This window comes from Astyanax mexicanus, chromosome 8 (genome assembly GCF_023375975.1).
Source record: "Astyanax mexicanus isolate ESR-SI-001 chromosome 8, AstMex3_surface, whole genome shotgun sequence".
Lineage (NCBI taxonomy): Eukaryota > Metazoa > Chordata > Actinopteri > Characiformes > Acestrorhamphidae > Astyanax > Astyanax mexicanus.
This window is the reverse complement of record NC_064415.1, coordinates 13,864,998-13,892,262: the sequence shown is the minus strand read 5'-3', so window position 1 is coordinate 13,892,262 and position 27,265 is coordinate 13,864,998. Positions and strand designations below refer to the sequence as shown.

Sequence of the window (27,265 nt, the reverse complement as noted above, 5' to 3'; positions counted from 1 at the left end):
AACCATATATTGTGCAGCCCTGGTTTGTGAAACCTACACTAGTCTGCCTATATGCCAATAATATAGCCATATATTTAATTATTTATTTTTCTGCTTGCATACAAAGTTGATAATTAATTGTTTCCTACAGTCTGTTGCTTTGTACATATGCCAATATTATCTGAATGAAACGATAGGTGCTTATTTCACACAATGACACTATTTTACACTTTCTCCACTGTGTACACACATAGTCGAGAACTGCACAGGAATAGAGACAACAGTAACACCACAGGTACATTTTGGCACCTGTCCACTACTTAAAGAAGCCTTTATCCTTTAAGCCTTTATAATAATGAGAGTTCTGTATACGGAAGCACCACTTCAGCTATATGTTCTACAGGTATAAGCATCTCTACAGGTAGACAACTTGAAGAAGGAGATCTGATCTCTTCTTCTGTATTGATACACTGCTGAAATGCTGCTGAGAGGTAAAAAAAAAAAGAGCTACAATATTTAAGAAATAAGCAGATCTTACACTTTTCTTATTTAAATCTTATATGAATAAATCTGTCCGATTAGGAATAATCCAAATGTGGAACAGTGTTTTTAAACAAAAGCTCTATCCGGGCGAGATTAGTTTCTCAGGGGAACGTCTGTGAAAAAAACATTTTACACTTCTACTCAGTGATAAAACTCCTGCATCTGGACTGCAATTAAAAAACAGGAGGACCAGTGAGTTTTTGGTTTTCCTGGTCACATGACATCATGTTCAGTAGCTCCTCCATTTCCACCCGCTGTTGTGTTTATGTGGACCTCCGTGGAAAGTGTAATTACAGTGCGTAGATGGACAAATAGCTATTTTATTAAACGTGAGGAGACGAAACTCAGACATGTCCGTCCGAACAGGAATAAAACGACCAGAGGACCACGGAGTTCAGTGAAAAACAGTAGGTAATTCAGCCTGTACTTTTCTTAGAGGACGTCTGAAAAAATAAAAAAAACACGTTTATGGTCGTTCCGGATGGGAATAAAATCACAAAGGACCCCGCATAAAAGAGAGAATTACCCAGAAACTAATCCATTCCGGATAGGGCTTAAGGGGGAAAACAGAGGTCTGGTTTTAGAAGCAATTATTGCTTAAATCGCAGGTTAGTGATTAAAAAGCAATCTACATTAAAAAATCAGAATATAATAAAAATATATCAATGTTTCTGTGTATTGTTACACTATGGGGGATATGCTCACTGCTGAGGCGTGCAGGGATGGTGTGTGGACAGTAAATGCGGATGGGCTGGTGCGCAGGTTTCTAACATATTCACAAGACAATTTTATATAAACGCATAGTGTGATCATCTCTTTCATGTTGTGAATATGATTTGGGACAGTGATATAACTGATAATCTCTGCAGATTCAAATGAATGTGAGTAATTCTGTGATTTTATGTTGCTTTGTTTAATATTAAATTTAAAAAATGTATTTTCAATATTTCAAGTTTTTGTTTCACAAAGGTCTTAAGATTATACATAACCTTAATGTACTGCCGAGCCAGAAACAAGAACTTATCCCATAAAGCTCAGGGTATTGGCAGTGATGACTAAAACTCTCTGCTCTAGAAGGTTTTAATGTTTTAATGATCATATACAGTTGTGGTCAAAAGTTTACATACACTTGTAAAAAAACATAATGTTATGGCTGTCTTGAGTTTTCAATAAGTTCTACAACTCTTATTTTTCTGTGATAGAGTGATCGGAACACATACATGTTTGTCACAAAAAACAGTCATAAAATTTGGTTCTTTCATAAATTTATTATGGGTCTGCTGAAAATGTCACCAAATCTGCTGGGTCAAAAATATACATACAGCAACAAAATTTGTCAATTTTGGTGATGTAGCGAGTTGTGTCAGTCAAATTAGCTTCATGTCATGGCCTCTTCACTTCTTGTAAGTGATTCTGATTGACTACAGCTGTTGACTTCTCATGAGCCCATTTAAATAGGGCTCATTTGACCCAGTGATTAGACTCAGCTACAAAAGCTACAATGGGAAAGTCAAAGGAACTCAGTGTGGATCTGAAAAAGCGAATTATTGACTTGAACAAGTCAGGGAAGTCACTTGGAGCCATTTCAAAGCAGCTACAGGTCCCAAGAGCAACTGTGCAGACAATTATACGCCAGTATAAAGTGCATGGAACAGTTGTGTCACTGCCACGATCAGGAAGAAAACGCAAGCTATCACATGCTGCCGAGAGGAGATTGGTCAGGATGGTCAAGAGTCAACCAAGAATCACCAAGAAGCAGGTCTGCAAGGATTTGGAAGCTGATGGAACACAGGTGTCAGTCTCCACAGTCAAGCGTGTTTTACATCGCCATGGACTGAGAGGCTGCCGTGCAAGAAAGAAGCCCTTGCTCCAGAAAAGGCACCTTAAGACTCGGCTGAAGTTTGCTGCTGATCACATGGACAAAGATAAAACCTTCTGGAGGAAAGTTCTCTGGTCAGACGAAACAAAAATTGAGCTGTTTGGCCACAACACCCAGCAATATGTTTGGAGGAGAAAAGGTGAGGCCTTTAATCCCAGGAACACCATGCCTACTGTCAAGCATGGTGGTGGTAGTATTATGCTCTGGGGATGTTTTGCTGCCAGTGGAACTGGTTCTTTGCAGAAAGTAAATGGGATAATGAAGAAGGAGGATTACCTCCAAATTCTGCAGGAAAACTTAAAACCATCAGCCCGAAGGTTGGGTCTTGGGCGCAGTTGGGTGTTCCAACAAGACAATGACCCAAAACACACATCAAAAGTGGTAAAGGAATGGTTAAACCAGGCTAGAATTAAGGTTTTAGAATGGCCTTCCCAAAGTCCTGACTTAAACCCCATTGAGAACATGTGGACAGTGCTAAAGAAACGGGTTCATGCAAGAAAACCATCACATTTAGCTGAACTGCACCAATTCTGTCAAGAAGAGTGGTCAAACATTCGACCTGAAGCTTGCCAGGAGCTTGTGGATGGCTACCAAAAGCGCCTAGTTGCCGTGAAAATGGCCAAGGGACATGTAACCAAATACTAATGTTGCTGTATGTATATTTTTGACCCAGCAGATTTGGTGACATTTTCAGCAGACCCATAATAAATTTATGAAAGAACCAAATTTTATGACTGTTTTTTGTGACAAACATGTATGTGTTCCGATCACTCTATCACAGAAAAATAAGAGTTGTAGAACTTATTGAAAACTCAAGACAGCCATAACATTATGTTTTTTTACAAGTGTATGTAAACTTTTGACCACAACTGTAACTTTGTAATTGATTATGCAATAGTATACATTATTATATTTATTTTTGTAAGTCAAGTTTGATTCAAGTGATTCATTATACCACAGTTTGTTCCGACCCTGCAATGTGATTGGCTGAGAAGCGTTTTTTTTATGTGTGACATTATCAGCCGGTAATGCACTATAACCGAAGCTCTCCATGTATTACTCCACCACATACAGGTAACCTAGCAACAATGCAGTGCTTACAAGCCAAACAGTGCAGCTACAAACAGAGCAGCTGTCACGTCTGGTGCTGTTAGCTCCTCTGTCCCTTCCACACCCAGCTCTAACGGAGGTTCTCAGGTTAACAACTACACTACCCAGAATGCACCACCCGCTGACATCACGCACTCACCTGATCACGTGACACCTCACCTGCTTCCACCAGGAAGCCCCGAATACTGATTACTGGCACTATAAAGGTGCACGCCAAACAGACTTCATCGCCGCGTATGGTAGGTTATCCTCATACAAAGCGTTACTTATCTCTTGTCTCAGTTTACTTGTGTATGACCTTGCTTTTTGTTTCTCGACGCCGATTTTTGCCTCTGCCTTTGATATTGGATTGTTTGTGTATGACCTGGACTGTGCTTTCACCACCGCCTCTTGGATTACCTCTGATTTTGGATTGCTTGTGTATGAACTCTGGACTGTCTCTCGTTTATGGTATGGTTTTGTCTTCATTGCTCTGTCTACTGGTAATCAACCTTATTTCTGTATCGACCCTGATTATATCTGTTTATTATCATAATAAACATACTTTGTTTTTATCAGTATCTGCGCTTGTCTGCTATTCTGTTCTGACCATGACAGAATACGCGGCCGAACTAAATCAGATAGCAGATACTGAGGCTATTAGATCTGGTTTAGCCAACCAGGGGAGGCTACTCGGTCAGCACCAGCAAACGCTCGCTGGTGTGACCCAAGCTGTTTCTGAGCTAGCCCGCCAGCAAACCACGCAGCAGCAACAACTAGCTGAGCTGCTAGCTCACCTCAGAGGCGTAACTGAGCCTAGCCCTAGCCCGTTAGCTGCCCCCAGTATGCCTAACGCTAACTCTTCTGTGTCTGGATTTTCTGTCTCTAAACCGGAGTTGTTTGATGGGGATCCGGAAAAATGCAGCGGTTTTCTTTTACAATGCTCCGTGTTTTTCAGTAATTCACCGCCTACAACCGATAAAGCTAAGATCGGTTTTATTATCTCACGGCTTTCTGGTAAGGCACTCGAGTGGGCTACAGCTATTTGGGAAGACCTTTCTGGGGCTAGTTACACTGACTTTTTGGCTACTTTCCGCTCAGTTTTTGATCATTCGCGTTATGGACAGTCTAATGGAGAACTTTTGCTGGCTCTCAAGCAAGGTCAGAAGCCGGTGGCTTCCTACGCTTTGGAGTTTCGCACTCTCGCAGCTGGTAGTGGGTGGAATAACGCTGCTTTAATCAACGTGTTTAGATGCGGACTTAACCCAGATGTACAGAGGGAATTAGCCTGCAGAGATGATTCACTGACCCTGGATCAGCTCATCTCACTGTCGATCCGGTTGGATCAACTTCTCTCGCGCCGACCCAAGACCAGTCCTCGCACTCAACACACTCCTGTGTCTCTGCCCCGCGCTCCCACTCCAGAGAAAGCTGCGCTGCCTGCCCCAGAGCCCATGGATATCCAGAAAACCCGGCTAACTCCAGAGGAGCGGCAGCGTCGAATCCGGCTTCGCCTATGCCTTTATTGTGGAGAGGCCGGGCATTTCAAGGCTGAGTGTGGTCTCCTGACCCGACCTGTGAAAGCTCCAGCCCTGGGACAGTGTTGTGCTTACGTACCACGTTAGCGCGTGGAGAGCACTCCACGCGCTAACGTGGTACGTAAGCACAACACAATACTTCGCTCTAAATGTTTTTCTTTGCCTGTAAATATTATGTTACCTACTGGTATGCTCTCTGTCCCAGCGCTTGTAGATTCCGGGTCGGAGGGGAACTTCATCAGCCAGGACCTAGTTAAGGAGCATGGAGTGCCCACCAGAGAACTTCTACGTCCTTTAGCCATCCATGCTGTTGATGGAAAGACTGTCCGCTCCAAGCCGGTTACCCTGCAGACTCTGCCCATCACTCTACAAGCCAGCGCTCTCCATTTTGAGGAACTACCGCTTTTCGTGCTTCCCTGCACCGAGCATCCAGTTATCCTGGGCATGCCATGGCTGAAGACCCACGATCCCACTGTCTCCTGGCGCGATGGGGATATCACGGTTTGGTCTGCTCATTGTCATGAACATTGTCTAGCTTTGGATAGTTTAATCATTCAGTCTACTTCAGTAGAAAGTCCTGATGTTTCTGATCACGTTGTTGTACCCGCTGAGTATTCAGATTTTTTGGAAGTATTTAGCAAAGATAACGCTACAAAATTGCCTCCGCATCGTCCCTATGACTGTGCTATTGACCTAGTGGAGGGTGCCACCTTACCCAAAGCTAGAGTCTACCCCCTTACGCTCGATGAGGAAAAGGCTATGCGTGATTATGTTACTGAAGCTTTGGCGCAGGGTTTCATTCGGCCGTCAAAGTCCCCCGTCGGTTCTGGATTCTTCTTTGTAAAGAAAAAGGACGGGGGACTGAGACCATGTATTGATTATAGAGGTTTGAATGCCATTACCAAGAAATTCGCTTACCCATTACCCCTCATTCCATGTGCCCTTGAACAACTGCGTTCAGCTACCTACTTTACTAAGCTTGATTTGCGTAGCGCTTACAATTTGATCCGCATTAGGGAGGGGGACGAATGGAAAACCGCGTTCACCACTACTAATGGCCACTACGAGTACCTAGTAATGAGTTATGGTCTCGCTAACGCACCCGCAGTATTTCAGTCGTTTATGAACGATGTTTTTAGAGACATGATTGGCAAATATGTGACACTTTTTATAGACGACATTTTGATCTATTCCTCAGACTTAGATTCCCACGTGCAGCACGTGCGCTCAGTTCTCCAGAGACTGTTAGAAAACAATCTTTACGCTAAAGCCGAGAAATGCGAGTTCCACCTTCAAAGAGTCGCATTTCTCGGCTATGTCATCAGCTCCCAGGGAGTTCTGATGGATGACTCTAAAGTAGATGCCGTAACTAGCTGGCCCGTTCCCCAGTCTATCAAAGATCTTCAACGTTTCTTAGGATTCGCAAACTTTTACAGACGTTTCATACGTAACTTTAGTAGCATAGCTGCCCCCCTTACGGCGCTCACTAAAAATGCCACCAAAATTCTGAAGTGGTCCCCTGAAGCTGACCAAGCTTTTCAGAAATTGAAAGCCGCTTTTGTCTCTGCTCCCATCCTGAAACATCCTAATCCAGACTTACCCTTTGTTGTAGAAGTCGATGCTTCTAATACCGGCATCGGAGCAGTTCTCTCCCAACGCAGTGGTTCACCGCCTAAGCTTCATCCTGTAGCCTTTTTCTCAAAGAAAATGTCGCCTGCGGAGCGTAATTATGGGATAGGGGATAGAGAGCTGCTGGCTGTCAAACTAGCTCTTGAGGAGTGGCGTCACTGGCTGGAAGGTGCTGCACATCCATTCACCGTTCTAACTGATCACAAGAACTTAGAGTATCTCCGTACAGCTAAACGTTTAAACCCCCGTCAAGCTCGTTGGTCATTGTTTTTCTCACGTTTCAACTTCTCAATCTCGTTTCGTCCAGGCAACCGTAATACTAAAGCTGATGCCTTATCCCGTGTTTTCAGTTCCCCAGATGACACATGCCACGTTTCTGAACCCGAACACATTCTGCCACCCACAGTTAAAGTAGCTGCCATTAGATGGGAACTAGATGATCTTATCCAGCGGAGTCTGGTTAACACACGACCTCCGGAGGGTTGCCCTCCTCACAAGACTTATGTACCTGAACAATTTCGTGATCAACTTATTGGCTGGGCACATGCTGCTCTTACTTCCGGTCATCCAGGCGTTACCCGTACATTGCAACTCATCTCAGCTCGGTATTGGTGGGAAACCATGCGAGCTGATGTTCAAACGTTCGTAGTTTCATGTTCTGTCTGCGCACAATGCAAAACACCAAAAACCCTTCCAGCCGGTAAGTTATGTCCTCTGCCTGTGCCTGAACGTCCATGGTCACATATTGCTGTAGACTTTGTTACTGATTTGCCTGAATCTGAAGGTTACACAACTGTCCTTACTGTTGTAGACAGATTTTCTAGGGGAGTTAAGTTTATCCCTTTTCCTGCACTTCCTACTGCTCTTCAGACCGCCCAAGCTATATACACACACATTTTCAGACATTATGGGGTTCCGGAGGACATTTTGTCAGACAGAGGTCCTCAATTTACTTCTCGGGTATGGAAATCATTTTTTGAACATTTGGGTGTACACGTAAGTCTCACTTCTGGGTTTCACCCCACTAGTAATGGTCAGTGTGAGAGAGTCAACCAAGAGTTAGGAAAGTTTCTAAGGTTATATTGTTTCAAGCATGCGTCTGAGTGGTCACAATATCTTATTTGGGCTGAAATAGCTCAAAACTCCTTAACTAACTCCACGTCTGGTCTCACTCCCTTTCAGTGCATTCTGGGTTATCAGCCTCCGTTAGCTCCGTGGACAGCGTCGTCCACTGAGATTCCCGCTGTTGACGACTGGATGAAGCGGAGTGAGCAGGTGTGGGAGGAGACGCATCAGCAGATCTCGGAGGTCTTACGGAAATATAAGGAGCAGTCCGACAGACACCGTGGTACCACCCCCCAATACCAACCCGGAGACAGGGTGTGGTTGTCGACCCGGGACTTGAGGTTTGAGGGGGCCTGTAGGAAACTGCTGCCTAAGTATATTGGCCCATTTAAGGTGTTGTCTCAGGTTAACGAGGTGACTTATAAGATTGAGTTGCCTGCTCAGTACAGGGTGCATAACTCGTTCCATGTTTCTCTGCTCAAGCCTCTTGTCCCAGGTCCGCTTGCTGAGGGTGTTCCAGATGACGTGCCGCCCGCGGCAGTGGAGGGGGAGGATTCGTCTACCTATGCGGTTCGAGAGGTGTTGGATTCACGCAGGCGTGGCGGTGTGCTCCAGTACCTCATAGACTGGGAGGGTTACGGCCCTGAGGAGCGTTGCTGGGTTGCCGCCGGTGACGTGCTGGATCCTGCTCTACTGGCCGAATTTCATGCCCGTCACCCTGGTAAGCCTGCTCCTAGACCCCGTGGGCGTCCCAAGCGCTCACTCTCTTCTTCGGCTCCGGTGCGTAGGGGTTCCCAGTCTCGCAACCCCCGCCTGCCCGTCACCTCTGAGGCTACGCCTGGTCCTCCCGCCGGTACTCCCTGCCCGTCGGGTGGACGTCGTCGTGGTCGTCCCCGTTCCGGCTCCGTTCCGACTCCCTTGGGGGGAGGTACTGTCACGTCTGGTGCTGTTAGCTCCTCTGTCCCTTCCACACCCAGCTCTAACGGAGGTTCTCAGGTTAACAACTACACTACCCAGAATGCACCACCCGCTGACATCACGCACTCACCTGATCACGTGACACCTCACCTGCTTCCACCAGGAAGCCCCGAATACTGATTACTGGCACTATAAAGGTGCACGCCAAACAGACTTCATCGCCGCGTATGGTAGGTTATCCTCATACAAAGCGTTACTTATCTCTTGTCTCAGTTTACTTGTGTATGACCTTGCTTTTTGTTTCTCGACGCCGATTTTTGCCTCTGCCTTTGATATTGGATTGTTTGTGTATGACCTGGACTGTGCTTTCACCACCGCCTCTTGGATTACCTCTGATTTTGGATTGCTTGTGTATGAACTCTGGACTGTCTCTCGTTTATGGTATGGTTTTGTCTTCATTGCTCTGTCTACTGGTAATCAACCTTATTTCTGTATCGACCCTGATTATATCTGTTTATTATCATAATAAACATACTTTGTTTTTATCAGTATCTGCGCTTGTCTGCTATTCTGTTCTGACCATGACAGCAGCAATGGAACTATTTTATATTTTTTTATTTATTTTTTATAACCAAACAGATCATATTTTCTCTTCCTCTTTAACTTAAAATATTTCAATAAACAGCGCTAATGGAACTGTGGTATCATCGCAATAATACAGTTGAGGCTTGTACCTAGGACTGCAGCACAGCAGTGCCAATATTACATGTTATAGCACTCCCTCTCGTGTATTATTGCTTAATTATATAATTTTATTGTGAAAATATAATTACATTTAATACACTAACATGCCAAAAGTCCTGGAACGGGTAGTAGCATCATGCCCCATGGCTTTTGCCATGTCCCATAGAAGGTATGTCATTAATTATGTAATGAAAATTAATTGTAAACCTAATAGATTATTATCTAAGCAATATTAAAGAAACATTAAAACTGAAAAATATGAAAAAAAAAAAACAGTGCAAATACACATACCTTTCTCATTCTCAGGCACCAGTGTCTCAATGGGCGGTTCCAGTTCTCCAGCTTCCAGCAGGAGGTTCTTAGCTTGTGAGAGGAACCTCCTCACTCCCTGCAGCAGCTGCACAGCGGAGCTCCAGCTCGGGGTCTTCAGCTCCTCCTTCTGCTTCTCCAAGAAGTCCTGGACCAAAGAGCCGAAAACAGATCTCCTGTCCCGGGACAGCTCGTCCACCAGCCGGGCCACCCTCCGCTCGGGGGCGAACACACACACAAAGGCAGCGCTCATGCGCCGCAGGGTGGAGGCCGGGTTGGCCACTGGGAACCGGGAGCCCCGGGCGGCGGGAGGCCACTGCAAACTGGCGTCCAGCTGAGAGTCTTCCTCCTCTAAGCTGCTGAAGGAGCTGCTGCTGTCCAGCTCGGCCAATGACGGGGCACGGCGCCGCTCCAACGCCAAGCAGACCCCCTCGTCCTGAATCATCTCCTGCACCTCTTCTTGCTGAGGTGCCGATGTGGCCTAAAATAACAAACAAAAAAATCATCATGATCCTTTGTTCATAACTTTAGACCAGGGGTGTCCAAACTTTTTTTGTTGGGGGCCAGTAGGTTTTCTGCACTACAACTGTGCACTCTTGCCACTTTTAGACTCTTTGGCCCATTTTCTGCATTATAACTGCGCAGTCTCGCCGCTTTTAGACTCTTTGGCCTGTGTTCTGCACTACAACTGTGCACTCTTGCCACTTTTAGACTCTTTAGCCCGTTTTCTGCACTAAAACTGTGCACTCTTGCCGCTTTTAGACTCTTTAGCCCGTTTTCTGCACTACAAATGTGCACTCTTGCCGCTTTTAGACTCTTTGGCTTGTTTTCTGCATTATAACTGTGCATTCTTGCTGCTTTTAGCCTCTTTGACCCGTTTTCTGCACTACAACTGTGCACTCTTGCCGCTTTTAGACTCTTTAGCCCGTTTTCTGCACTACAACTGTGCACTCTTGCCGCTTTTAGACTCTTTGGCTTGTTTTCTGCATTATAACTGTGCATTCTTGCTGCTTTTAGCCTCTTTGGCCCGTTTTCTGCACTACAACTGTGCAGTCTCGCCGCTTTAAGACTCTTTAGCCCATTTTCTGCGCTACAACTGAACACTCTCACCACTTTCATTTTATTTCTAAAATACCTTAGTTTGACTCCCCTGCTTTAGACACACAAGGCTTTCTAATGGAAGTGATTATATTAGTGTGTGTGTGTGTGTGTGTGTGTGTGTGTGTGGGAGGATGCACTTCTATGCGTTGGTGTTTTAGAGCCAGTAAAAAAGTACAAGGCTGCTTTCCATCCTCCAGCTTGCTGCCACTGGCTGGTCTGTACAGTTAATTACTGGGTTTGGCTGCAGAAGTCTTCCTTTACTAGATTCAGCCACCGTGGTGAAGACTCATCTTCTATAGCTCATCTTCTAAACCAAGGGTCGTCAATTCTGCTCTATTCAAGTAATCAAACACCTGTGGAAGCATTAATGAAATAGATCAGGTGGAAAAAAAATATTGGTTGGAATAATAGTCTCCTGGAAGGTAGCTCTCTGATATTTACACATATCAAAGAATTTGCATCGAATTGCAATGCTATTCTAAAGAAAGATTACAGTTACTAGGAAAATAAATCTTAAAAAAAAAAATAACAGATATAGGCAGGCATGTGCAGAGGGGGAGGGGGGGCAGAGGGGGCTGGAGCTTTGGCTCTTACTGCCCAAAGTGCAGTACATTTTGTAAATTTGGAAACTACTATAATTACCCATCTTTCCCTCCGTCTTCATGTGTTAGTATTTTCCCCGTAAATTTACCGTATTATATTAAATAAAATTTAAAAAACTGTATTAATCAAAATCCCGCCTTTTAGGAGGGAGGAACAGCCTCCTGCTAGAAGCTGGATGTAGAGGATAGCTAGAATTTAGTTAAACACTGGGTAAAGTTGGTAGTTTAAAGCAGTTTCTTAACCCTGATTACTGCCCTAAAAATGTGTATTTTCCACCAGATCCAACTGATCAGCTAATAAACAATCCTTTTTTGAGTTTACCTGTTAAAATCTCTTAGCCCCCTATGGATCATAAATCAATCTATATGTGTATCCAGCAGTGTATTAGACACATCATGCCACCACTTACTTAATTAAGTGCCTTTAAACAGAGAAAGCCCTATAATATGCAGTAGAATATGCAGGAACAGGGTGTAGAAACACTGATCTAACGTGACTTCTGTTCATTTGTAGTTTACAGGAACACAACAGTAAGACCACAAATCAACCAGTTATTTTGTAAGTTGTGTTTCTGTATGGTGTTTCAAATAAGTGCTCTAATGTGCCCCTTTTTGACATTGAGCACCTGCCCCTCCACAGGTCTCTGCACAGCCCTGGATATAGGCAGTTCTTGATCAGATTTATTGAGTGATATATACAGTGTGTAACATGTGTAATGCAAAATGCCCACATGGAGTTGTAGAAATTTCTAATACTGTCCTGCAATAACATATCCCGTGCCGCTAAATTATTCATGCAGTTCCTGCAGATTTTGTTGCAGGGGTGAAGTATTGATAGCATTTCCAATAGCAAGTATCATGAAACTTACAGGGCCATCTCAAAAAAATAGAATATCTTTGAAAAGTTACTTTATTTCAGTAATTCAGTTCAAAATGTGAAACTCATATATTATATAGATGTTTTACACACAGAGTGATCTATTTTAAAGCTCACCTTCCGTCGTTTTTTCTTTCATTTTAAAATGTCTAGTTGTGGTCTCTAGTATGAATGAATGACATGTGAGCCGTTTTTGTAAAAAAAAGTGCTCAGGTGTCTCTGTATAGCTCTTTTTTAATGGACTGTTTTAGGGGTGTGTCCAAAATGACCGGATTCCAGCTTTGCTCATGAATATTCATACATGCAAACAGCATGCAAATATCTCTCCTCTGATTGGCTAGGAGCACTGCGACGCCCCTCCACCGCTCTGCCGCTCACTGCCTCCCACCTCCTAACTGATGAGCGGTGATGTTGCGTCGCTTCAGCTCCGCCTCTGGGAGTTTCTCGAGCCAAGGTGGGCTGGTCTGTGAGTTTCAAATTCAAAATTCACCCGTTTTTTCTTTCTTTCCGGATTTCTTTGCTTAGCTCCTGCAGACAATGGGGGCTGCAAAACAGTTTAATGTGCAGGTGTACACATTCAACTCGGAGAGACCTACTGTATTCCACAAAAAACAAGAAAAATCGGATTTTCGCGGAAGGTGAGCTTTAAGCGTTTATTTCTTTTATTGTTGATGATTTTGGCTTACTGCCAATGAAAACCCAAAAATCAGTGTCTCAGAATATTAGAATATTATATAAGACCAATTGGTACTTTCTGCAGTGTGAGCAGTGTGCCAAGTCCTGCTGGAAAATGAAATCTGCATCTCTATAAAAGTTGTCAGTAGCAGAGGGAAGCATGAAGTGCTGTAAGATTTTGTGGGAAAACAAAACTGCACTGACTTTAGACTTGATAATAAAACACAGTGGATCAACACCAGCAGATGACGTGTCTCTCCAAACCATCACTGATCATCAGTAAATTTTACATTTCATTTGTAAATCAAGGGAGCAGAGTCTGGAGGAAGAGTGGAGAGACACACAGTCCAAACTGCTTGAGGTCTAGTGTGAAGTTTCCACCAATCGGAGATGGTGTGCAGATTTCATTTTCCAGCAGGACTTGGCACACTGCCCACACTGCAGAAAGTACCGATTGGTCTTATATAATATTCTAATTTTATATAATATACTGATTTTTGGGTTTCATTGGCTGTAAGCCATAATCATCAATAATAAAATAAATAAACGCTTAAAATTGATCACTGTGTGTGTGTAAAACATCTATATAATATATGAGTTTCACATTTTTAACTGAATTACTGTAATAAAGTAACTTTTCAAAGATATTCAACTTCTTTGAGATGGCCCTGTATATTGTGATAACAATAAAAAAGATGCTTAATCTTACAGCCCTGCCTCCAATCCTTCAAATACTTTTAAACATCTGTGTGAGCAATAGGTGAAATCTTGAGTAGCTGGTTGCATTCATTAGAAGGGGTGTCCACAGACATTTGGACATGTTGAGAATGTGCTTCTAGAATTTGTGTAATCTACTAAAAATGAACTCACCCCTAAAGAAAAGATTAACACTGCAAGAACAGTGGAAATGACCATCAGACTCATTGGACTACCTCGTGCAACTGTTTTCAGATGTGTGATGTTGAGCTGGTGTAACAGATCCACGTGCCGAGCCTATCACCCTGTTTTATAATGTTTAAACACATCAGTGCTTTTCTGTAGGAGGAGGTGAATCTAGCAAAGGTTATGTTTAGAGACCTATATCCACCCCCTCTGCATGCTATTGCAAGCACACACACACACACACACACACACACACACACTTACTGGAGGCATTTCTCCCAGCATGTGCTCATCCTCTTCTTCTGAGGTAGGAACCAGAGCAGGGGTCCGTCTGAGCACGCTCAGTCCCCCCGCCCTCCGCGAGCCCCCCTGTCCGCTCCTCAGTCTGTCCGACTCACTCCAGTCCGGCTCGGCGGAGGACAGGCAGAAGGAGGACTCAGTTGACACGCGGACCCTCAGGCTGCGCTTGAACCTGTGGCGCTTGTGTGAAGCCCCTCGGCTGGGCGGAGGCGGCTGCAGGAACAGGGGGTTAATAAAGCAGGGGGATCCTGTCCGGGACGTCCTGCGCACTGACACAGCAGGGGGGCCATTAGGAGGACCTGGAGAGGCCTGCGAACTCCAGAACTCTGAGCAGGAGCGAGAAAAACACACCCTGTATTAATGATATTAATGACAGACTGAGAATCATTACATATCAGAGCTTATAAAAAGAGTGGAAAACCAGATCCAGATGGTTCTTTTTTATTTTGTTGATTTCTATATTCTACTGTATTTCGTTTAAATTACAACTAAAAGGTAATTAACAAAATAAAACACTGTAAGATACTCTTTTATACAATTTTGTATTCAATTTTATACTCAATTTAATTTAATGCAATTCAGTTAGACACTTTTACACTATTTATCTGTTCTGTCCTATTGGTTCTGTTTTGGTCTTTGGTCTTGTATTGTTATAAAATGTGTTATCAAAAATAATCAAGTTTTTACCCTTAAGAGTGGTTGATGTGGCGCAGTGAATAACACCACTATACCTGCTAGTGAGCTACCACATCATGTGGGAGACTTTGGTTCAATTCTTATTCTGGGTAACTGAATGCTGCACTAAACCAATAAGAGTCCTTGGGCAAGACTCCTAACACTACATCGGTTCACCTATAGGAATAGGATTCATTTTGTAAGTCACTAAATGCAGCAAATGTAAATGTATTTTATGCACATTCCATTCAGTTCTACTCTATTGTCTACTCTCGTACATTGTTTAACTGTCTATTATATTCTATTCTATTCAGTTTAGATCAGTTCTGGTCTTTAATGATTTTGTCTCTATTTTATTCAGTTTGGGCCGCATATACTCTAATTAGTACTGGAAGAAACTGTATGATTTTCTTTTTCATCCATTCATTCTTCTTCTAAATCTGTTATTTTTAATCATTTTAAGTGATTAAGCGTTTCTATTTGCTTAAGTCTGATTCTATCCTGTTCTTTTTGTTTAAAAGTGTGTGTGCACATGTGTATAACAATCCTCTTACCCAGGCCGAGGTGTGAGATGGTCTCTAGCTGTGTGTGGTTGGTGGCTTGTGCAATAGCTTCAGGAAGCTCCAGTGGGAAGGGCAGAACATCCCTATAGAACCCACAAACAAACACACACAAACAGTCACCCACACGCTTTCTGCTGAACTGCAGTAAACAATCTGTAGAAGTTCCCTGCCTTTCCTCTGAAACTCTAACTCTGGAGATCTGTTTTTACATTAAAATCTTCTTAATGTACTCTTAAGATTTGCACAATGCTGGGAGGCAAAACATCAACTTTCAGAACTGGATGGTTTGGGATTATTGGGTCAATTCTCTGAAGATGCTTTCCTCTCATCTTATACTGAGATGAGGCAGTCAGTATATGCATGAGTGTGTATGTGTGTACATGTTGGGTGTGTATATGTATATATATGTGTGTGTGTGTATGTGTAGGGTACCTGCTGATGCAGTAGAAGGCCACTAATCTGCAGAGGTCGGGAAAGCTCAAGGCTGAACTCTCTAAAGCGAAAGCTGCATGCAAAACAGAGCACATATTAGGGGTGTGAATCACAGGGCATCTCACGATACAATTTTACCACTCAATATATCACAATAAAACTCCTGAAGATAATAAATTACTCCTAAATAAGCAAATAACAGGAATTATGGATTGATTGGTGTCAGTTTCATAGAATTTGACAACCAATATTCTTTACCACAGGTTTACCCTATTCATTTGATTAGCGTCACCATGCAGAGTCACATTGGGGGGGCGTGTCTTAGAAAATGACTTGACACACAGTATATACACAATAACATACACTGACATGGCAAAAGTCATTGGATAGCAGTATGGAAATTGATCATTAAGTGTTGTTTTGTGAATGAGGACCAACATACAGGGGTTGGACGATGAAACTGAAACACCTGGTTTTAGACCACAATAATTTATTGTATCGACTGACAGTTCTGGTGGAAACAGGAGAGTTGAGGTGCACATTGAATTCTGCCGTGATTTGGGCAGCCGTGGTTTTATGTTTTTTGGATACAATCCGAGTTAGCACCCGAACATCCCTTTCAGACAGCTTCCTCTTGCGTCCACAGTTAATCCTGTTGGATGTGGTTCATCGTTCTTGGTGGTATGCTGACATTACCCTGGATACCGTGGCTCTTGATACATCACAAAGACTTGCTTTCTTGGTCAGAGATGCACCAGCAAGACGTGCACCAACAATTTGTCCTCTTTTGAACTCTGGTATGTCACCCATAACTGCTCTTACCCTGCTAAATAAACCTTCAAACTCTGTTCTTACTGGTGCAATGTGCAATTAAGGAAAATTGACCACCAGGCTGCTCCAATTTTGCCATGAAACCTCCCACACTAAAATGACAGGTGTTTCAGTGTCATTGTCCAACCCTTGTACATACCCCACAGGTCAGACGCAGAAGCCACACCAGAGACACAACAGAGTGCCTCTGTCCATGGTACCAGTCACAGAGCCTGGTACCATGGACAGTATACACTTATTAATATGCCATACCACGCCTTGTCTTTGTTAAAGAGCATAATACAAAGTATTCCAGCATGAAAGTTCGCATTTGTAATGTGTGACAGTGTCTGCAGCATTTAAGGGAAAAATGGAAAAATAAAAGCTAATCAAAGCTAATTTCAGCTCCCCGTCACAGAGAAATTAAGAAATGGACACTAATAATTCATTTCTGCACCATCTCCCCTCTTACTGAAGATATACAATAAAGCTCTAAAGTTAACTAGTTAACAGCAGCTAGGTTACTGAACTTTAGTGCTCCTGATGACGTATCAGATGCTTGAAGGTTGTCCCAATTCTTAGGGGGAGGGTTTAACTTAAAACACTCAAAACACGAGTAGTAGGGTAGGGCCAAGGGGTGAAATAGGATTGGGCCTAAAAATTAAGAGGGTTATTTCCTTCTCCTGTAAAGTTGCCACTTCATCTTACTGGCCATTACACAAGATCTTTGGTAAAGAAACAAAAAGTAGACACTGAAAAGAGCCGATGTCCATGTCACTATAAAAGCATATTACAGAAATGAAATGTGTGAAGCTTTATTCAGTAACTGTGAAAGCCCTTTACTTTTAACAGGTAGCTGGTGGTCTGCTGTGCACCTGCCCCATACATGATCATCATTACTCATCACTTTCTCCTCAGAGCTCTGAGCAGGATCGGCTCTGAGTGACTAACAAGTTTGGAGTGTATGCCTAAAGTAGACAAAAGAGGAGGGCTATGAATCACGGTATTATGTGTGTATGTAATATGTGAGTGCATGAAAGCTCCCATTTGTATTTAATGGTGCAAAGCAAATCCTGGTGTATTTAGTAATGGTTTAATTAGAATCAGAAGAAAAAGAGCTGACTGATATCATTATATCCTGTATATGATATAATATATACTACACTGTAAACCCAGAAGTTTTTTGAACTCAAATGATTAAAGTGTTTACATAAAATTAGAGATTTCTAAACAATACTCAACTATTTTGAGTTAGTTGAACATTCGTGGGCACATATAAACATTTAAACTGAGATCTTTGAGTTGAATCAGCTTATAATAACTGAGTTTAGTCTGTTGCCATTAACAGCTTCTTTTCCATTGGCTTCTGTCACAATCTATTTGCATACTGGGTGTGTCCAACAGTTTTTGACACTCACCATCAGTGTGTAGTGATTCACCCGGGGCTACCTTAGGTAAACTTTCTTTCATCTACTTTTCTATGAGTATTTAAATAGTTGAATGAAACCAGAAAGAAGACTAAATACAAGTTCAGGAAATTATTAATTTTAAATATATATATATATATATATATATATATATATATATATATATATATATATATATATATATATATATATATATATGTATTTGTTAAGTTCACTGTACTTAAAAATTATATTACATGAACTTATTATTAGGTAATCGCTTACAACAAAAGTTTTTAGTTTAGTCGACTTATCAGTTTTACAGTGCAGTCTTACAATATAACAAATATAAAAAGGTTAAATCAACTTTCCCTTTAGTTGTAATAACTTGATGTTCTAAGTTATGTTTTCTTAACCCATTACTTAACATTTTTAAGGCAACCGGTTTCCTCAAATTTTTAAAGTAAATTAAACTTATCCGGGTTTACAGTGTATTACTACGACTACAGTAATTGCAATACATATACAGCACAATAAAAATCATTAGTCACTTTATATTTCTTATATATCTATTCTATAAAGGCCTGGATTTAACTACAAATAGCTTGTCTTTCAGGTAATTTCTGAGGAAAATCTAAGAAAATCAGAGTTCTAACACCATTCTTTCCATATACTATTTTTCTTTTTTCTTCCAATTTAGCTATAGGCCAATTATCCCACCCATTCACCTGCTACTCTGTTGTATATTCCACTATCACTAGTGATGCCGCAACACAAAGAGGATGAAAACTAGCACATGCCTCCTCCGATACATGTGAAGTCAGCCAACACTTCATTTTGAACTGCTGCTGATGCAGCATTACCGAGTAGCGTCACAGAGTGCTCGGAGGAAAACGCAGCGACTCGGTTCTGATACATCAGCTCACAGACGCCCTGTGCTGACTGATATCATCCTAGAAGTGACGAGAGGAAAGAGCGCCATCTATCCACCCAGAGAGAGCAAGGCCAATCGTGCTCTCCCTTGGCTTCAGCAGCTGATGGTAAGCTGCATGACCGGGATTTTAACCAGCGATCTCCCGCTCGTGGTGGCAGCACTTTAGACCGCTGGACCACTCTGTGGTCAGACTACCATCATCAAAGCAAGATCTTGGTAACAATTAATGCATCTCTCGATTAAAATAAATAGATAGAGAGATAGAGAAAGAGAAAGAAAGAGAGAGAAAGAGAGCTAGTGAGGTAAGCTACAGGTGTTGGATGTAGATATACTCCTCTAGCCAATATATGACATTGGGTACATTGACTTTAGGCTAACAAGACCATCTGCTCCAGAGCATCTCATTCTATCAATCAATGTTTATCTTCAATCTTAATTTTTTTTAAGCTGTGTGTGCAGGTGAATCCCTATTTCAGCCATCGAGGCACTTTCAAGTAGTTTAACTAACATATTTATCAAGATATATAGTACACCGACCGGTAAACTGACAGATGATGGCTAAAAACTAGTGTACTTGAGGCTCAAAAAATATATTAGGTGAAAGAAAAAAATATGGAATTTAAAGTTTGTGTGGATATATGACATATGTGTTACTCTCATGCAGGGGTGTGTTTCACTCACTGGAGTCTTCCTCACGGATGGGGTACTGTGTGACACTCAGACTGCTCTCCTGAACTCTCACACACAGCACCTTCCTCTGAGTGGACGTACACTTACACACCAGAAAGGTCTGCAAAAAAAAAGAATTCAACATATCATTATAAATCATAGTGGATGTCTGCTATTCTCCACACAAACTAGCTAAAACCACACAAGTTTTCACATACTAAACTGCGTAAAACAGTATGTATGTAAATACTGTTACAGTATATTACTTTACTTCATTAGTCCACATGAGTCCACAGTTCTGTAGTGATTCTCCCAAATCTTTAGGGCACCCAGAAGCACAAAATACAAATTTTACATAATGCAACTTTAAGTGGAGTTATGTTGAATTACAACGGGGAAAATCAAAATGCACATGTTCCACAGTAGAGTAAATTAATCATAAATCCATTTCAATATCACAAAATACAATAATATCAAAATATACAGTTTCTGGATGTAGGAGCCTAGGTTTAATTTGTAGATAGAATGTTTATCCGGTTGTTGGATTATTGTAAGTAATGTAATAGTTCAGTTATTCACTATTAATATTTAAATACATTATTAATTACAGCTCATTTTGTTTGAAGGATCTGGTAATATGTGCAATTTAATGTGTTTCCACATATATGTAGAATAGAATAGCTGTGGGTAATTAGATTATAACATAAGAAAGAGGCTGTGGGAGGTCAGATACAGGTGTTGGATGTAATTATACTCCTCTAGCCGATGTTTAACATTGGGCACATTGACTTTAGACTTTTGGATTATTTTTTTGAGAAGTAAACTGTTCAGTAGTTCTGTGTATTTTTGTTGTGGGTTCTTTTTTTTTAATTGGTGGATTTACACCAAGGAAAGTGTGAGAGAGCGTCAACTTTAGGCTTTTTTCATACAGTACAGACCAAAAGTTTGGACACACCTTCTCATTCAATGTGTTTTCTTTATTTTCATCACTATTTACATTGTAGATTCTCACTGAAGGCATCAAAACTATGAATGAACACATGTGGAGTTTTATGTACTTAACAAACAAATGAGCTGAACCTCCTCAGTCACCGGACCAGAACCCAATCCAGATGGTTTGGGGTGAGCTGGACCACAGAGTGAAGAAGGCAAAGGGCCAACAAGTGCTAATAAACACCTCTGGGAACTCCTTCCTTCAAGACTGTTGGAAAATCATTTCAGGTGACCACCTCTTGAAGCTCATTGAGAGAATGATGCCAAGAGTGTGCAAAGCAGTAATCAGAGCAAAAGGTGGCTATCTTGAAGAAAATTATTTTACCTTTTTTTGTTCAGTACATAACTCCACGTGTTCATTCGTAGCTTTGATGCCTTAAGTGAAAATCTACAATGTAAATAGTCATGAAAATAAAGAAAACACACTGAAATAGAGAAGGTGTGTCCAAACTGTACGTGGAACCTATACTGGAAACTAAAATATTAAATAATGTATTTATTGAATTCCAAAAATGCAGACTGTGTAGGTGATGCTGGATTACTGCATGCAAATATCTGCATTGTACTCAAATTGTTGCAATATCAGTCCTTTCTCTAATTCCCCTGAATGTAGTATCATCTGTAGATGTGTACATAAAGAATAATGGATATTAGTATCAGGCCACAACTTTCCATATCCGTGCATTAAAATGATTCAGTGACTGCCTCACCCCAACTATTTCTCTCTGCAGGATGCAGAGGGCGGAGTCTGGGTTGATGGATAGCTGAAGCCAGATGGAGTGTGTGAGGAGGAGGCGGTCCAGAACACTCAGACTCTTCTGAAGACAGTCATCCATCTGTAATACAGAGTGGAAGGAATAAACACACACAAAACACACACAGACCCATTTATAGTTGTTTGTATACAAGTACAGGCAAATACTATGGTCTGATTCACAAGTATAAAAACACATTGTGCAAACATCCACAGTTCAGGCTAGAAAAAGTAAGTGAACCTCTGTTAACGATTTCTCCAAGAGCTCACTGGGAAAATGTTGTTAATTAAACAGATGAGGTTAAAAGAATTAAGAATGAAATTAAGGCTACAATACCTGGCTTCTCAAGAAAGATCACAGAATCTAAAATATAGTTACCAAACATTGCTAAGACCTAGGTGTACGTCAATCAACAAAATTAGACAAATTGTATTCAGATGGAGAAAAGAACACTGAACCCCAACATCAAAACCTCATGCCAAAATGTAAGCATGGTGAAGGGAGCATTACACTTGTTTTAAACTGTGTTTGCTACTCTGTTTACATACAGTCTGGTTAGATTTTGTCAAATGTTGGCAGTTCTGTAAGTTGCTTTTCCAGGTGTTGTGCCAAAATTCGACCTCTTTGCCAGGGGCAACTCCATGAGCGTAATAGATTCCCCTCTGATTCCTTTTATTTTTGTTAATAAATAAGTGGTCTGAGTGATCCAGCGGCCTAAAACGCTGTCACTATGATTGGGAGATTGCTGGTTCGAATCCTGGTCATGCAGTTTGCCATCAGCTGTCAAAGCCCAGAGAGAGCAAGGACAATTGTGCTCTCTCTGGGCTTTGACAGCTGATGGCAAACTGCATGACCAGGATTCGAACCAGCAATCTCCCAATCATAGTTGCTGGCAAACTTGTAGATTGCGCTCTTTTCCCTCATCACTCCTGGGGTGATGTCGATCACAGGGCATCTGTGAGCTGATGTATCAGAACCGAGTCGCTGCACTTTCCTCCGAGTGCACTGTGATGCTGCTCTGTGATGTTGTATCAGCAGCAGTTCAAAAAGAGGTGGTGGTTGACTTCACATGTGCCAGAGGAGGCATCTGACATCACTTAGCCAGTAGCAACTGAATGTGTTGGACGATTGGCCTGAACAAATTTGAGAAAGTGGGAAAAAATAGAAAAGAAACATTCAAAACTATACAGCTGTGTGATATGCCTTCATGCCAAGGGGAGTCAGATTTCAACAAAATATTGGTTTATTTTCCTCTGGTTTGTTTTAGGGATGAGGACAGCCTGCCTTAACTTTCTTTCATTGGTCCTAAACTTTGAACTATCTAGAACTATCTAAAAAAGTGCTTTAACAGTGCAAACTAAGTTAAATATGGTTCAGTACATCTGGACAGAGATCAGAGACCTCTTTCGGACTGACCAATGTTTGGTCCTATGGTCCATAAAAAGTAAAAGAATTTGAATCAGTGAATTAAACATGCTTTAGCTCTTATAAAGCTTCATTGGATCATAGTCATGTTCCCGGATGAATAATATTAGACTTATAATTACACTTGTGGGGGAGTTTAGAGTATTATTAGAACTCGTTTATAAGTTTTTCCTTTAGGGAAAAAAACTGTGCGCAATAGGAAACGGATTGGAATCAGTTGGTCATGATGTCATGTGGACAGACTGGTCAGCGCGCTGTCAGAGCGACACACACTCGGACATTCTGTCTCTTTAGTTAGTTATGCTTCAGTTACTCACTCAAACACTCAAACAAACACACACACAACCACCAACGCCATTAAAACCACAAAATCACCAGCAAATCACCAGCATGATCACCATACCATCTCCAACACTCTCTGTCTCTCTGTCCATCCATCCATCCATCCATCCATCCATCACTCTCACTTTCTCTCTCTTTTTCATTTTGTCCACCTCTCTCTCTCTCTCTCTCTCTCTCTCGCTCCGTCTGAGTATCAGCGGTGTGACACTGTGTGGGCTGCCTAGAGAGGGCTCGAGTGTAGCGGCAGATGGTTGCCATGGCAACAGATGCCTACACATGCTAACAGGCATTCCCACTCAGTCACAGACACCTACTCTACCAACACACACACGCACGCACACGCACGCACACACACACACAACTCCCTCTCCATCACACATACACACACACACACACGGCTCATCAAAAAGGCTGCAAAAACTTGGCAAAGTAGAGAGGGTGGTTCTCTCTCTCTCTTTCTGTCTCTCTCTCTCTATCTCTCTATCTCTCTCTCTGTGTCTGGTTAGTTTCAGGAGAGTTCTTCTCATCATAACTCCTGCTCATCCCGATGCACTTCAGGTTATTTTTATAGATCGTGTTTTTGAAGCCCACTCCGCTGTCACTTCCTCTGCCCGGCTTACATAAGACAACAGCAGGCACAACAATGAGGGAGGGAGGGGAGGGGGGCAGTGATGTCAGAAAGGTAACGACAGAAGCAGCAGAGGAAGCTGAATTTTATTTTAGAGACCACACACACACTTCGCACACACTCGCTTCCTGCGCTGTTTTTAAACTGACCCGTCTCTCACTCGCCAACGTCAGCAGGTCGGATCGACTCGCTGGGAGCCTGATACAGGTCAAACACTTGCGTAGAGGAACGAGCGCTGAATATCACGCCACCACTGCCAGTATTAAAGGAGTAGCAGGTGGTGTTGTGAAGTGAGGAACATCACTGCCTTCCATGTGGCAGACTGGGGTCGGATTCCTCGCTCAGGCAAGAACACAGTGCTGCACCAGTAACGGTCCATGGACAAGACTTCTAACAGAAGATTCAGCACTGATCACTGTAGCAGATGCTGCTCATCCAATAGTACAATTGTCTTGGTCGATGAGCCAAGACATAATCTGTGTGTGAAGTTTGCTTGAACTAGAGCTAAGAGGCTAATGTAGCTAAGAAGTACAGTATGTCATGCAAATCCAGACATAAGAGGACACTTAAAAATGCTGAGTTTCATAGATTTTACCAAATTGAAAAACTCTGGAATATAATCAAGAGGAAGATGGATGATCACAAGCCATCAAACCAAACTGAACTGCTTGAATTTTTGCACCAGGAGTAAAGGCATAAAATTATCCAAAAACAGTGTGTAAGACTGGTGGAGGAGAACATGATGCCAAGATGCATGAAAACTGCGATTAAAACCCAGGGTTATTCCACCAAATATTGATTTCTGAACTCTTAAAACAAAACATGAATATGAACTGGATTTCTTTGCATTATTTTCTCCAAATAAATGCTCTAATTGACAATATTTTTATTTGGAATTGGAAGAAATGTTTTGCAGAGCTGTATATAAAGTACTAGAGAGCCAGACTCGAGTAAAAGTACAACTTCCCTGACTCTGCTGATCATGCTACTCTGTTCCCGCTCCCCCGGTTACTGATTGTTTCCACCTGGCCTGTCTAGTATATATACACCCCTCATGTTGCTCTGTTCTCTTCTGCATATTGAATCTAGTTATTTAGCTCTTCTACAACGCATTTCCTTTGTTTATTGCCTTTTGCTACTGACCTCTTTTTGTCACTAATTTCTCTTATAAGCCTACCCCCTTTGTTAATAAACTGTGCCATTGGTGTCAGCAAGCGTCTGTTGTGTGTCTGGTCAGCGTGACACTTTACCTGGGTTTCTGCAGAACCGGTTTAGCATGCCACACAATTATACAAATACAAATAATATGACAAGACAAGCTTTCCTAAACCATGGATGCTACCATGATCCATTCTTGATCTGGACCGAATCTGTGTTGTTAAATGAACCACTGTCTGACACCAAATCAAATCAGTATTGCAAACAAGGTACTGTGACACTATATATATAGATATTTTGTTACATAATTATATACTTTTGTAAGATAACTTATTTTAAATGTGTTCATGAATAAAGAAATTTAAAGATTTCAAATTACTTTTAATAACTAGTTATATGTTTATTCATTAGCAGGGCTCAATTGATCCTTCTCGCTGTATTAAAGGCTCCCATAAAGCAGCGTCAGCTCTGTTAGAAAATGTACATTACAGCTTTATATACAGTGCTGACGTGCTCTCTACTTGACATTTAAGAGCAGTGTCTTGTTCATTAGTCAGATGGCTGCTCTTAATGTTGACAAATGTTGTGTGACCCCATGCAGACCCTCTAATGCACACAGCCTGCCAGATAGTCATTTAGAATGGCTGGGAGATAAATCACACCCCACCCCAGTGTTCATGCCCTCATATTCTTCATGCAAATGGTGTACATTTGTAAGCTTCGGAATCTATAACAAGGCTGCATCGCTCATTCAGACAGCTGGCCCTGATGACATTCCCACCTACAGACACACAAACACAAAACAACAAACACAAAGAGATGGGCAAACAACGTCCACGCCTCGCTAACGGCGCACTAGCACACAGCGCTAAAATAGTGCCTAAAAATATATAAATATCAGAACCCATCAGGGATAGATGCCGAGCATGACCTACACCTGCATAATATTAAAAAAGAGAGAGAGAAAAAAGAAATTAGGAGAGAAAAAAGAGTAGAAACCAAAGAGTGTTGTCCATTTGGAGAGTAGAATCTCCTTATATAAAGACCTGAACAGTGAACAGCCTACACACTCTGTTACGCAATGCAGCAGCAGCAGGAGTTAAAACTGAGAACGAGGAAAAGAGAGAGCAAATGAGAGAGATAGATTGAGAGAGAAAGAAGGGAGGAAGAAAGCGAGAAAGGGAAACTGTTGAAAGTCTCAAAGGGCTAAAGTTAGAGAGCAATCACGATTTTGTACATGTTTCTTGAATTTAATTGGATTTATGCTACACGTCACATCCATTAATGATGTACCAAAAACAGTCATAATTTGCATTTGTCAATATCATCCCTCATAAAAAAATAGGCTATTGCTATGTTAATGAATGATCTGATTGGCTGCCGTGTGTTTTCCACATTTTAGAAACAGTCAGGACTGAAAGACTCAATTTAACTAGTGATTCAACCAATTTAATTAGGTTTCGCTTTGTTTCATGGTTTCAGGAATGAAGAGAACTGGAATTATTTATTAATGTTCAAGACTACAGTGCAGCACCTGAAAAAAATCAGTACAAAACTATACTGCTCCATTTAAATGGAGGCAAAAAATGACTAATTAAACTGGGTTTATGGCGTGAATGAACTGTGTTAAAATTCACTGAACAAAAGTTTAGTAAGTGTATCTCTATTATTCATACTAGCACCCCATTATCAGTCTAAATGGAACAGTGTTCTTGTACAGCTGCAGTTTTACAGTTCAATACAGTAAGCATTTGCAAATACATTAAATCTGATGCTAAAAATCTCCTATTCTAATACACTAAAATGTGTTTGTAAACTTTTCTACAGATCATATTTTTTGAGCTTCATCCACCAAATTTGACACAAGTGAACCAATAGCTTAGTTTATGTTTAATATTTTACGTTATTTTTCTTCACTATACGAAGGAAGCACGACAAAGCTGTTTCTCCATTCAAACAGATACATTCAAATATGATGGTAATAACTGATGAAATTAAAAATAAGGCCAACACACCATTTAAGAGAACACGCACATCGCCCTTTCTCTCCACTGATCTCCAGTCTGTGTAAGGAGGGCCCTTTGGATTGACAATCTTTTGGGGGAAAATGTTTTTAGAAGTTGTAGGAAGATTAATTCATATTTTTATTTGAATCATTTTCTATACAATAAATCATAAACAATGCAAAATGCCACAGAAAGATTTGATTGAACCATTTATATGGATTCAACTGATAACTAAATAAATCGCTTCAAAATAACGATTTGTCCAATCAAATAACACCATTTTTAACTTCAGTTTGAATGGGTGGAGCAGATAAAATGCTGTATGCTGAATAGATAATA

General features: G+C 41.5%; 1 protein-coding gene across 1 annotated transcript in view; it reads right to left on the bottom strand.

The window, feature by feature from the left end:
* Positions 1-27,265, bottom strand: part of rin1b (Ras and Rab interactor 1b) — a 50,839-nt gene that overhangs the window by 10,561 nt on the left and 13,013 nt on the right. The window contains exons 2-7 of the mRNA XM_007238481.3: positions 21,323-21,448; positions 19,632-19,740; positions 15,801-15,873; positions 15,360-15,451; positions 14,095-14,456; positions 9,676-10,174 (exon numbers count right to left, since the gene is read on the bottom strand). Of these exons, the coding sequence (XP_007238543.3) occupies positions 9,676-10,174; positions 14,095-14,456; positions 15,360-15,451; positions 15,801-15,873; positions 19,632-19,740; positions 21,323-21,448 (1,261 nt within the window). The remainder of the gene's footprint in view (positions 1-9,675; positions 10,175-14,094; positions 14,457-15,359; positions 15,452-15,800; positions 15,874-19,631; positions 19,741-21,322; positions 21,449-27,265) is intronic.